Raw genomic sequence first — 14,408 nt, forward strand, 5'->3', positions numbered from 1 at the left:
TTTGTCTATCTATCACACAAATTTAATTTGAAATGATTACCTATCAATTTACGCCCCCTGAAGAAAATGCATTGCAGAAAAAAGGTTGAAACTTCTCCCAGTCTGACTGAACTTACTGAATTAAAAGGACCATCAGTCAGACGTACCTGAAAACCTGCACCCTAGTGTTCATCTCTGAATATCTTTCTTATTTCTTCTAATGTAAAAAAGAAAGGAATCAACAAGAAAACATTTTGTCAACTAGCATGGAAAATTTGCATAAAAAGGAACTATTTTGTTCGATTAGAAAAGAGCTTTTATAAATATTTATGTGTTGCGTAATGCATAACGCATGAGGATTGGATGTTTTCCACAATTTAAAGTAGTGATTCTATTATTCCACAGAGCACTGTGCAATAAAGTGTAGTCTCGCTATTGTAATTTACTTTCTTCCAGATTACAGACCATTATAGTCTATCATATAAGGAATATCTCTAAAGTCCCAACAATGTCTTCGTCTTACTACATGGAACCGTGATCATTTTCGTCTTCTTTTTTGTAGTCCCTTCTTTGTTTATCGGTGTGACAGCTGATAAGACTTCTCTTCTGTGAGCTGCACGGTGGAGATGATTATGAAGGAGAGCTGCGTTTGCAAAGTGATCGAACTTGACACACGAAGGAATTCCAACTGAAAGAAGGTATCAAGAGGAATACCATCGGATTCCCTGCTCTTTAGTCCGGATCTCCAAACTGCATTTGATGAACATCAAACATAGTTTGAAAGTTAACTTTCTCCTACAAGATGAAGTTGGACTTCGAACGTAGTTAATATTTGATTGACTTGCAGGTAAGGCCAAAGAGCATTCTGACAAGTTCCCTTTAGGCGAACACAAAACAAGAGTGACCTTCAGCGGTCAACGCAGCTATATAAAAAGGGAGGCACTTCCAACACAGCCACAACCTTCTCAACCTCAACATGATGCGAAAGGTAGTGACTGAGATGGTGCCTTCTGTGATATTTGAAGTTTTACGAACTGAGAAAGATGTTGACTCCATTTACCAATGCTATTCTATCTTTACCAACAGGTAGGCTTGATGCTGGTGGCAGGCGTGGTCGCCCTGGTTTCAGGCGATATCAGTCACCATGTAAAGAGTTCTCTGCACCACCCACTAGATCACCATGCTGCTCCTCTACATCATATAGCCCCTGTAAACCATGCTGCCCCTGTACACCATGCTGCCCCAGTGCACCATGCTACCCCAGTGCACCATGCTGCTCTTGTACATCACGGAAAAGGATATGCTCCTGCTTATCCTGATGTAAGTTCTACTTTCTTCACATTAACAGTTGTTTGGATTCATGATTTCATATTATCTATAGTATGAGAGAAAAGGTTTTTTTGACCTTCTGTCAAAACGAAGACATTGTCACGTAACACCACGTCCACTCATTTTAGACGCCTCCACACTACGCCTTCGAGCATGCTGTCAACGACGACTACGCCGGCACCCACTTCGGCCACTCGGAGGCTCGCGACGGCTACAAGACGGAGGGCAAGTACTTCGTGCACCTTCCCGACGGCCGCGTCCAGACCGTCACATACTACGCCGACGAGACTGGCTACCACCCCACCGTCTCCTACGAGGGGACGGCCCACTACGACGCCCACGCAGCCGTCCCTCACCACGCCCCTGCTAAGGCTTACCACGCCCCTCAACCAGCATATCACGCACCTGAGCCAGCATACCACGCCCCTGAACCAGCATATCATGCCCCAATTGTACCCACCTATCATGCCTAAGTTAAAGAAGTATTTCTTGTGTACGAAAAGTTCAATGAACATTGTCAATATTTAAAACACTTTTGTATAATAATGTACATTTGTATAATAAAATAAAACTGTGAATCTAATCCTTTGACTCAAGCAACAACCTTCTATTTAGTCAAAAGTCTCTTATAGACAAGGGAATTCCAGTTCCTATAATACATAATATGACATTCCATAAGTGATCCTTCAAGAAAGACACAAGACGTATACCATTTCCGGAAAATGCCATGATCTGAAGTACGTTTTTGGGGGTATTCCGCACATATGGTTATCCGTTTATTTTAACTTCTTATTACTTTAAAAAGGTTCAGTTAGTCATATATGTACGCAAACACACACACACATATACATAAACATATATATATATATATATATATATATATATATATATATATATATATATTTATTTATGTATGTGTGTGTGTGTCCGTTTGTAAAATTTTTGTCAAATATCAATTTACTGCCTTAAAACAGGCCTGGGAAAAATATCTAACATCTATATGTGTGAACTTTTGATTTAAGAGGGTGTTCATTGAGAAATCAACTGGATGTATTTAGAGAACTGCATTACAAATGTCTGCATATATATTACCTATGCATAGATAGATACATACGTACACTTATATATGTACAGATCTATGTATATGTACGTGTGTGTGTGCACACACACATACAAATACACACACAAACACACACACTCACTCACTCACTCACTCACACAGACACAGGCACACATATACATGCACACACACACACACACATGCACACAAACACACATACACACACACAAAAAAAAACATACACATATATATACATGTATATACATATACATATCTACATGCATGCAAACATACAGATCTACCTATCTATCTATACATATCTATGTGAATTTTCCTCTTCATCTTTGGTATACTTACTGTTTTTGTGTCTGTGTTCTCACTCCCTCTCTCTCTCTCTCTCTCTCTCTCTCTCTCTCTCTCTCTATATATATATATATATATATATATATATATATATATATATACTAGAATATACATATGCAATCTTAAGTAAGCTTTCTGTCAATCTATAGTTATGTCTGTTTGTCAATCTATCACACAAATTTAATTTGAAATGATTATCCATCAATTTACGCCCCCACCCTCAAAAAAAAAGAAGAAAAAAAAAAAGTTGAAACTTCTCCCAGTCTGGCTGAACTTATTGAATTAAAAGGACCATCAGTCAGACGTACCTGAAAACCTGCACCCTAGTGTTCATCTCTGAATATTTTTCTTATTTCTTCTAATGTAAAAAAGAAAGGAATCAACAAGAAAACATTTTGTCAACTAGCATGGAAATTTTGCATATTTTGTTCGATTAGAAAAGAGCTTTTATAAATATTTATGCGTTGTGTAATGCATAACGTATGAGGATTGGATGTTTTCCACAATTTAAAGTGGTGATTTTATTATTCCACAGAGCACTGTGCAATAAGCGTAGTCTCGCCATTGTAATTTACTTCCTTCCAGATTAAAGACCAATATAGACTATCATATAAGGGATATCTCTGATGTCCTAACAATGTCTTCGTCGTACTACATGGAACCGTGATCATTTTCGTCTTCTTTTTGTAGTCCCTTCTTTGTTTATCGGTGTGACAGCTGATAAGACTTCTCTTCTGTGAGCTGCACGGTGGAGATGATTATGAAGGAGAGCTGCGACTGCGAAGCGATCGACCTTGCCACACGAAGGAATTCCAACTGAAAGAAGGTATCAAGTGAAATACCATCGAATTCCCTGCTCTTTGGTCCGGGTTTCCAAACTGCATTTGATGAACATCAAACATAGTTTGAAAGTTAACTTTCTCCTACAAGATGATGTTGGACTTCGAACGTAGTTAATACTTCCAGGTAAGGCCAAAGAGCATTCTGACAAGATCCCTTTAGGCGGACACACAGCACAAGTGACCTTCAGCGGTCAACGCAAGCGGCGCGGCAGCCATATAAAAAGGGAGGCACTTCCAACACAGCCACAACCTTCTCAACCTCAACATGATGCGAAAGGTAGTGACTTTGAGATGGTGCTTTCTGTGACATTTGAAAATTTTAACAACTGGGAAAGATGTTGACTCCATTTATGCTATTCTATCTTTACCAACAGGTAAGCTTGGTGCTGGTGGCAGGCGCAGTCGCCCTGGTTTCAGGCGATATCAGTCACCATGTAAAGAGTTCTCTGCACCACCCACTAGATCACCATGCTGCTCCTCTACACCATGTAGCCCCTGTACACCATACTACCCCAGTGCACCATGCTACCCCTGTGGTCCATGCTACTCCTGTACATCACGGAAAAGGATATGCTCCTGCTTATCCTGATGTAAGTTCTACTTTCTTCACATTAACAGTTGTTTGGATTCATGATTTCATATTATCTATAGTATGAGAGAAAAGGTTTTTGAAAAGGATACCTTCTATCAAAACGAACACTATGTCACGTAACACCACGTCCACTCATTTTAGAAACCTCCACACTACGCCTTCGAGTACGCTGTCAACGACGACTACGCCGGCACCCACTTCGGCCACTCGGAGGCTCGCGACGGCTACAAGACGGAGGGCAAGTACTTCGTGCACCTCCCCGACGGCCGCGTCCAGACCGTCACTTACTACGCCGACGAGACTGGCTACCACCCCACCGTCTCCTACGAGGGGACGGCCCACTACGACGCCCACGCAGCCGTCCCTCACCACGCCCCTCAACCAGCATACCACGCCCCTGAGCCAGCATATCACGCCCCTGAGCCAGCATATCATGCCCCAGTTTTACCCACCTATCATGCCTAAGTTACAGAAGTATTCCTTGTGTACGAAAAATTCAATGAACATTGTCAGTATTTAAAATACTTTTGTATAATAAAATGAAACTGTGAATCTAATCCTTTGACTCAAGCAACAACCTTCCATTTAGTCAAAAGTCTCTTATAGACAAGATTATTCCAGTTCCTATATTACATAATATGACATGCCATAAGTGATCCTTCAAGAAAGATACAAGACTTATTCCATTGCCGGAAAATGCCGTGATGTGATGTATGCCTTTTGGGGGTATTCTGCATATATGGTTATCTGTTTATTTTAAATTTTTATTACTTAAAAAGGTTCATTTACACATATATGTACGCAAACACACACACACACACCACACACACACACACACACACACACACACACACACACACACACACATACACACACACACATATATATATATATATATATATATATATATATATATGTGTGTGTGTGTGTGTGTGTGTGTGTGTGTGTGTGTGTGTGTGTGTGTGTGTGTGTGTGTCCGTGTGTAAATTTTTTGTCAAATAGCATTTCACATGCCTTGAAACAGGCCTGGGAAAAATATGTAAGCATCTATCTGGGTTACCTTTTGATTTAAGAGGGTATTCATTGAGAAATCAACTGGATGAATTTAGAAAGCTGCATTACAAATGTCTACTTATATATTACCTATGCATAGATAGATGCATACTTACATACTTATATATGTACAGATCAATGTATATGTATGTGTGCGTGCACACACGCACACAAACAAGCACACATACACACACACTCACTGACTCACACACAGACACAGACAAACATACACACATGCACACACACACGTACATATACTCAAACACACTCACTCACACACACAGAGACACACATATACACATGAACACACACACACACACATACACACATGCACACACACACATACATATATATAAATATACATATCTATGCATGCAGATCTACCTATCTATCCATGTATAGCTATGTGAATTTTCCTATTTATCTTTCTGTACACATTACTGTTTTTGTGTCTGTGTTCCCCCCCCCCTCTCTCTGTCTATATATATATATATATATATATATATATATATATATATATATATATATATACATACATATACACGCATATGTATATGCAATCTTAAGTAAGCTTTCTGTTAATCTATAGTTATGTCTGTTTGTCTATCTGTCTATCACACAAATTTAATTTGAAATAATTACCGATCAATTTACGCCCCTGAAAAAAATATAACAAAAGGTTGAACCTTCTCCTAGTCTGACTGAACTTACTGAATTAAAAGGACCATCAGTCACACGTACCTGAAAAGCTGCACCCTAGCGTTCATCTCTGAATATCTTTCTTATTTCTTCCAATTTAAAAAAGAAAGGAATCAACAAGAAAACATTTTATCAATTAGCATGAAAATTTTGCATTAAAAAATAGATATATTTAGCTCGATTAGAAAAGAGCTTTTATAAATATTTATGTGTTGCGTAATGCATAACGCATGAGGATTGGACGTTTACCACAATTTAAGGTGGTGATGTTACTATTCCACAGAGCACTGTGCAATAAGCGTAGTCTCGCTATTGTAATTTACTTCCTTCCAGATTACAGACCAATATAGACTATCATATAAGGAATATCTCTGATGTCCTAACAATGTCTTCGTTGTGATCAATTTCGTCTTCTTTTTTGTAGTCCCTTCTTTGTTTATCTGTGTGACAGATGATAAGCCTTCTCTTCTGTGAGCTGCACGGTGGAGATGATCATGGAGGAGAGCTGCGTTTGCGAAGCGATCGACCTTGACACACGAAGGAATTCCAACTGAAAGAAGGTATCATGAGGATTACCATCGCATTCCCTGCTTTTTGGTCCGGATTTCCAAACTGCATTTGATGAACATCATAGTTTGAAAGTTAACTTTCATCCACAAGATAAAGTTGGACTTCGAACGTAGTTAATATTTGATTGACTTGCAGCTAAGGCCAAAGAGCATGTTGACAAGTTCCCTTTAGGCGAACAAAAACAAGAGTGACCTTCAGCGGTCAACGCAAGCGGCACGGCAGCTATATATAAAGGGAGGCACTTCCCAGTAAGTCACAACTTTCTCAACCTCAACATGATGCGAAAGGTAGTGACTGTGAGATGGTGCCTTCTCCGACATTTGAAGTTTTAAGAACTGGGAAAGATGTTGACTCCATTTACCAATGCTATTCTATCTTTACCAACAGGTAGGCTTGGTGCTGGTGGCAGGCGTGGTCGCCCTCGTTTCAGGCGACATCAGTCACCATGTAAAGAGTTCTCTGCACCACCCACTACATCACCATGCAGCTACTCTACATCATGTAGCCCCTGTACACCATACTATCCCAGTGCACCATGCTACCCCAGTGCACCATGCTACCCCAGTGCACCATGCTACCCCTGTAGTCCATGCTGCTCCTGTACATCACGGAAAAGGATATGCTCCTGCTTATCCTGATGTAAGTTCTACTTTCTTCACATTAACATTTATTTGGATTCATGATTTCATATCTATAGTATGAGATTAAAGGTGTTTGAAAAGGATACCTTCTATCAAAATGAAGACTATGTCACGTAACACCATGTCCACTCATTTTAGACGCCTCCACACTACGCCTTCGAGTATGCTGTCAACGACGACTACGCCGGCACCCACTTCGGCCACTCGGAGGCTCGCGACGGCTACAAGACGGAGGGCAAGTACTTCGTGCACCTCCCCGACGGCCGCGTCCAGACCGTCACATACTACGCCGACGAGACTGGCTACCACCCCACCGTCTCCTACGAGGGGACGGCCCACTACGACGCCCACGCAGCCGTCCCTCACCACGCCCCTGCTAAGGCTTACCACGCCCCTCAATCAGCATACCACGCCCCTCAACCAGCATATCACGCTCCTGAGCCAGCATATCATGCCCCAGTTGTACCCTCCTATCATACCTAAGCTAAAGAAGTATTCCTTGTGTACGGAAAGTTCAGTGAACATTGTCAGTATTTAAAAGACTTTTGTATAATAAAATGAAAATGTGAATCTGATCCTTTGACTCCAGCAACAACCTTTTATTCAGTCAAAAGTCTCTTATAGACAGGAGAATTTCAGTTCCAGTACCATGTGATGTTTGCCTTTTGAGGTATTCCGCACATATAGTTATCCGTTTATTTTAACTTTTTATTAGTTTACTACAGCTATACACACCCATATGCACGGAAACACACGCAAACACACACACATATATACACACACACACACACACACATATATATTATATATATATATATATATATATATATATATATATATATATATATATATATATATATATATTATATATATATATATATGTGTGTGTGTGTGTGTAAAAGGCTATGAACCTTAGTACAGTGGCTTTGCAGGGGTTGTGATACTTGTTAACGGTGTGACTCTTTATTACTAAGAGTTGACACACAGTATGGGAACACACGAGACGATGTCTCTATATGGGTAAGGCGGTATGCTGGGTCCTGCGTCAGGTCAACCTGCCCAGAGGGGGAGGGCTAGGCCGACCTTACCATGCTGGACGCTGGCGACGAACTCCCTGAGGCCTAGGTCATCCTCGGTATAAGTAGGACCGTTCCAGCTGCCGGAAATGATAGAAGTAGCTGGAGGAAGCATGGGGGGAGCGAGGTGAGGTCACCAGTCCCGTCTGCTACATCGACATTGCTCGGCCACCTACTCACGCCTCGCCCTCGAGGCGTCATAGATTTCCCTAAAGGGTGACCTAACCTGGCTGCTCATCTCGTTCTCGCGTACTTTGTCCTGTTACATCTTCGTGGCTGCTCGTCCTCTTCTTCCTTGGTACTCGATGTAATCTGTCCGTCCTCGACGTCCACACGTCCTCGAAAGTCTCGCACAGGATTCGTCTAGATTCAGATTCGTCTAGACTCCCTCGTAGTCCTCGTCCACACGTCCTCACAGATCTCGTCCAGGTCCTCGGCGGCATGCTCGTCCTCGTCCTCGTAATCTTCATCTGGACCACGGGCATCAGGGCAGGGGCGTCCTCTCCGGCATCTCGGGGCGGCTGATACCTGCGCTAACGAGCTCCTGGAGTTGACTGGATCTGCGGGCGTCCCGCCAGGCGTCGCCCATCCACAGCATCCTAGAGTGACTGGTACCTGCACTGGCGAGTTCCTGGTCCTTCGCTGGATCTCGCCCATCCACTCATGGGGTAGCTTAACACCTGCTCTGACGAACAGCCTGGTCCGCAGAGCCTATGGCGATCATCCGATGACGTACTTCCCACAGCATCCTAAGGTGACTGGTTCTGCAGCAGGGTCCTCCTTTGGTGCTGTGTCGGTTATCGTCGGTCCGACTGCAATATATAGTTGGGGAACCAGATCATACATGCCAGTTCTCCACCCCCCACATAAATGGAAATACTGGGGGGAGGGGTACTGCCCCTCTTACCCAGTAAATGAGGCGGGTTGTGGATCCCGCTGGGAGGGCGACTGCTGGGGCGTAGGATGGGACCTGCCTGCGTTCTGGCAGCCGCCAACTCAGTGTGAAACCTGTGAGACAAAGACCAAGGGAACTCACAGGCAGACTTTGGGCTCCACAGCCTGCTGCCCCCCTTTATATGGGGTAGCGTCGGCAGAGTTGGCAGTGGTGGCATACACACGGAGCGACTGCTCAAGGCTTAACCTTAGGTGATCTGCCCGGGTAGGAGCTTGGAACATCTGGTCCTTGCGGCAGGATGAACGGTTACCCCTGCTGTCGAGGGAACTGAAGCGTTTGAGGACTGTGGTGATGGAGGTGAGAAGCGGCATGATCAGTATGGGATGATCGGGCCGTGACGATGGTCATCATCTCCAGGGAATAGCTATAACCATCTCCAGCCGACTTCAGTCCTCGCTAGTAGAGTTAACACCGATTAACGAGCGTATTATGGCATTGAGACTGAACCATGCTTTTGGCTTTGTGTCACTAATTGCTGTGAATTTATGAGTCTTCATGTCTGATGATGGAATCCAAGTGGATTTCGAAACAGTAGTCTCATTTTTAATAAATCTGGTTTTTGCATTGTGTTTTTTTCTACTATATACATACACATATTCGTATAAGTATGTTTGTATGTATCTATGCATATATGGCAATATATATAAAGACATTTGTAATGCAGCTCTCCAAACACATTCCGTTAATTTTTTTTATGAACTCCTTCTCAATTCATAAGTTCACAGCAATTAGTGACACAAAGCCAAAAGCATGGTTCAGTCTCAGTGCCATAATACGCTCGTCTACCGGTGTTAACTCTACTAGCGAGGATTGAAGTCGGCTGCAGATGGTTATAGCTATTCCCTGGAGACACACACACACACACACACACACACACACACACACACACACACACACACACACACATATATATATATATATATATATATATATATATATATATATATATATATATGTATATATATATATATATATATACATATATATATATATATATATATATATATATATATATATATATGTGTGTGTGTGTGTGTGTGTGTGTGTGTGTGTGTGTGTGTGTGTGTGTGTGTGTGTGTATTATACATATATACATACATATACGTGCATATGCACATATTTATTTGTATGTGTTATACATATATACATACATACATATGCATACATATGCACATATTTGTCTATCTATCCATCTGTCTGTATCTAAATGAATAGGAAAGCAGCCACAATACAAAATGAAGATAAACCGAACTGGTCTAGAGCTCATCAGACGGATGAATAACAGAAATGGAAATCCGTTTCGGCTATAGTTCACACGCCTACGAACTTAATTTGAAATGATTACCGATCAATTTCCACGCCCTGAAAAATATTACGGGAAAAAGGTTGAAGCATCTCCCCAGTTTGACTGAACTTACTGAATTAAAAACCTTAAAAGATGCATCCACTGTTCACTTTCTCTGAATTTCTTTCTTATTATTTCGTCGTAAGTAGAAAAGGAAGAAAATAAGAATTCATTTCTCATGAAAATGTTACAATATTCATTTCGATCGATTAGGAAAAGCTTTTATAAACAGGGTGCGTAATAAGCAACACAAGGGCCTTGGGTGTCCTCTACAATTTAAAGTGTTGATCTAATTATTGCACAGGGGTACTGTGCTATGAGCGTAGTCTCGTCATTGCAAGTTGCTACCGTCTACACTATCGACCATTATAGACTATTTTATAAGCATTACCTAACAATGTTCTCTTAGCATTAGATGGAACCATGACATTTTCGTCTATTTTTGTAGTCCTTTCTTTGTTCATCTTTGTGCCAGCTGATAAAACTATAGAGCTGCATCGGTGGAGATGATCATGGATGAGCGCTGCGGTGGCGAAGTGGTCGACCTTGCCACACGAAGGAATTCCAACAGTGGAATAGCATCTGATTCCCTGCTCTTTAGACAGGGTTTGCAAAGTGCATTTAATGAATATTTAGATATGATAGCAAGAAAGCGTGGTTTGTATGTTGAATTTCACCTGCAAAATGAAGTTAGATTTCGAAGGAATTTTATATTTGATTTATTTGATAAGCTTTCCAACAGAAGTGACCTTCAGCGGTTAAAGCAAGCGGCGCAGCAGCTATATAAAAAGAGTGGCACTTCCCAGTAAGTCACAACCTTCTCAACCTCAACATGATGCTAAAGGTAGTGACTTATGAGCTGGTGAAGTTTTTGAAGTAAGAAAGATATTAACATCCTTTATCAATGCTATTCTATTTTTCGTCAGCAGGTAAGCTTGGTGCTGGTGGCAGGAGTGGTCGCCCTCGTTTCAGGCGAAATCAGTCACCATGTTAAGAGTTCTCTGCACCGCCCACTGGGTCACCATGCTGCTCCTCTACATCATGTAGCCCCTGTACACCATACTACCCCAGTGCACCATACTAATCCTGTACATTATGCTGTCCCTGTACATCACGGAAAAGGATATGCTCCTGTTTATGCTGATGTAAGTTTTCCAATTTCTATATAACAGTATTTAGTAGTTTCTCGATTGCATTGTAGCCAAAGTATGATAAGAATAGTCTTGTGCATTAAAACTATGACTGCGTCCTGATAAATCCGTGGTGATTCTCCTCTCTCTCTAGACGCCTCAACACTACGCCTTCGAGCACGCTGTCAACGACGACTACGCCGGCACCCACTTCGGCCACTCGGAGGCTCGCGACGGCTACAAGACGGAGGGCAAGTACTTCGTGCACCTCCCCGACGGCCGCGTCCAGACCGTCACTTACTACGCCGACGAGACTGGCTACCACCCCACCGTCTCCTACGAGGGGACGGCCCACTACGACGCCCACGCAGCCGTCCCTCACCACGCCCCTGCTAAGGCTTACCACGCCCCTCAACCAGCATATCATGCCTCAGTTGTACCCGCCTATCGTATCTAAGATGAAACGCCTTATCCTTGTACGAAAAGTTCCTTGAATATAGTTAGTATTTAAGTGACTTTGGTACAATAAAATGAAAATTCAAACAAGAGCCGTCTATTCAGCCTAAAGTTTCTTTTAAGCAGAGGAATTCCAGTTCCTATAATACATAATAGGATAATTCATATTGTAAAATATCTTCTCAGCAAAAAGAATCCTTCAAAAAAATAATAATAATAAAATAATAATAATAAATAAAAAAATTAAAAAATACAAAACGTATACCATTTCCAGAAAATGCCATGACATGATGTGGGCTTTCTGAGGTATTCCGCACATATGGTTTTTCTTTTATTTCTTATTTTTATTTTCTTACTCTAAATAGGTTCGGTCTCAAGCACATATAAATATATATGTGTATAAAGAGAGCAAGAGAATGGCAAACAGCTTATTTAAAAAGCTAGTCAATTAGCAATTTACGAAAACAGGCTTGGGATATATATCTAAGCAGTTATCTTGGTCAACGTTTGATGTGAGAAGGACTTCACTGAGAAATTAAATGGATGTGCTTGACAGGCTGCACTACAAATGTCTCTATATAGTGCCTATACATGCGTAGGTACATATATACATGCTTATATATGTTTATATGTATGTATATGTGTGCATACACATAGACACACACACACACATGTATATACATATATATTTGTATACATATACATAAATACATATGCACATACATATCGATCTATAGATCGATATGTATCGAATAGGAAAACACCCACAATAAGAACTCTCGACAAGGCCGAAACGTAAAGATTTATTTTCATTTTTATTACGGCTGATTTCCTCTTCATCTTTGTGTGCACGCCACTGTGTTTGTGATTGCGTTCTACATCTATATCTATCCATCTATCAATATACATACATACATATCTATATCTATACACACACGCACACACATTCATATATATACATATATATTCGCATAAACATAAATTTTGCAGTCATTAATTAAGCTATCTATCGATATATATATATATATATATATATATATATATATATATATATATATATATATATATATATATATTATACATATATATATATATATATATATATATATATATATATATATATATATATATATATATATATATATATATATATATAAAATCTGTATATCATACATATCAGACACATGCAAATTTAATCCGAAATGACTACCGATCAACTTCAACATCCTGAAAAATATTACGCAGAAAAGGTTGGAGTATTTCCCTAATCTGACTGAACTTAATGAATTAAAAGGGTGATCAATCAGACGTTCTCGAAAGGCCGCATCCACTGATCACCTCTGAATATTTTTCTTATTATTTCTTCATATTGCAAAGGGCATCTGATGAATATCTGTATATAATAACAAGCTAACATTATTTGAATGTTATCTTACTTTCTCCTGCAAGATGAATTTGAATTCCGAAGGATGCCGACATTTGACTGACATGTAGGTAAACCCAAAGGCGCTCTTTGATAAGTTCCCTTCTTGTTTATCTCTGCCAGAGCTGATAAGACAGCTGCTGCTCGGTGGCGAAGTGATCGACCTTGCCACACGAAGGAATTCCAACAGAGCGAAGATATCAAGTGGAAAGCTCTTTAGTCCGGATTGGTAAATTGAATTTGATGAATATTTACATGTAATAACATGCTAGCATGATTTGAATGCTAACTTTCTAATGAAAGAAGAATCTGGATTTCGTGCGATGTCGATATTTGATTGACTTGTAATAATTCTGATAAGTTCCCTTCAGGCGAACACACAAATGATGTGACCTTCAGCGGTCAACGCAAGCGGCGCGCCAGATATATATAAAGGGCGGCACTTCCCAGTCAGTCACAACATTCTCAACCTCAACATGATGCAAAAGGTAGTGACGGTGGGCCGGTGCTTTCTGTGACATTTGAAGTTTTAAGAGCGAGGAAAAATGTTCACTCTATCAACGCTATTCTGTCTTTACCAACAGGTAGGCTTGGTGCTGGTGGCAGGCGTGGTCGCGCTGGTTTCCGGCGAAATCAGTCACCATGTAAAGAGTTCTCTGCACCGCCCACTAGGTCACCATGCTGTTCTGCCACATCATGTTGCCCCTGTACATCATACTGCCCCAGTGCACCATGCTGCCCCTGTACATCACGGAAAGGGATATGCTCCTGTTTATCCTGATGTAAGTTTCCTAATTTCTATATATTAGCATTTAGTAGTTTTGGATCACTAGTGCATTGTACCTAGAGAATGGTTTTGTATATAAAAAGATTATCTACGAGTACATCCCGATAA

General features: G+C 40.8%; 1 protein-coding gene across 1 annotated transcript; it reads left to right on the forward strand.

Annotated features, from left to right (window-relative positions):
• The first annotated feature begins 946 nt into the window (after positions 1 to 946).
• LOC119574172 (histidine-rich protein PFHRP-II-like) lies at positions 947 to 1,886 on the forward strand. Its single transcript, XM_037921263.1, has 3 exons — positions 947 to 967; positions 1,066 to 1,299; positions 1,437 to 1,886. Exons 1-3 carry the CDS (start codon positions 956 to 958, stop codon positions 1,779 to 1,781), a joined length of 591 nt encoding a protein of 196 aa, XP_037777191.1. The 5' UTR covers positions 947 to 955; the 3' UTR covers positions 1,782 to 1,886.
• Positions 1,887 to 14,408: the final 12,522 nt, after the last annotated feature.

Source organism: Penaeus monodon, chromosome 6 (genome assembly GCF_015228065.2).
Source record: "Penaeus monodon isolate SGIC_2016 chromosome 6, NSTDA_Pmon_1, whole genome shotgun sequence".
NCBI lineage: Eukaryota > Metazoa > Arthropoda > Malacostraca > Decapoda > Penaeidae > Penaeus > Penaeus monodon.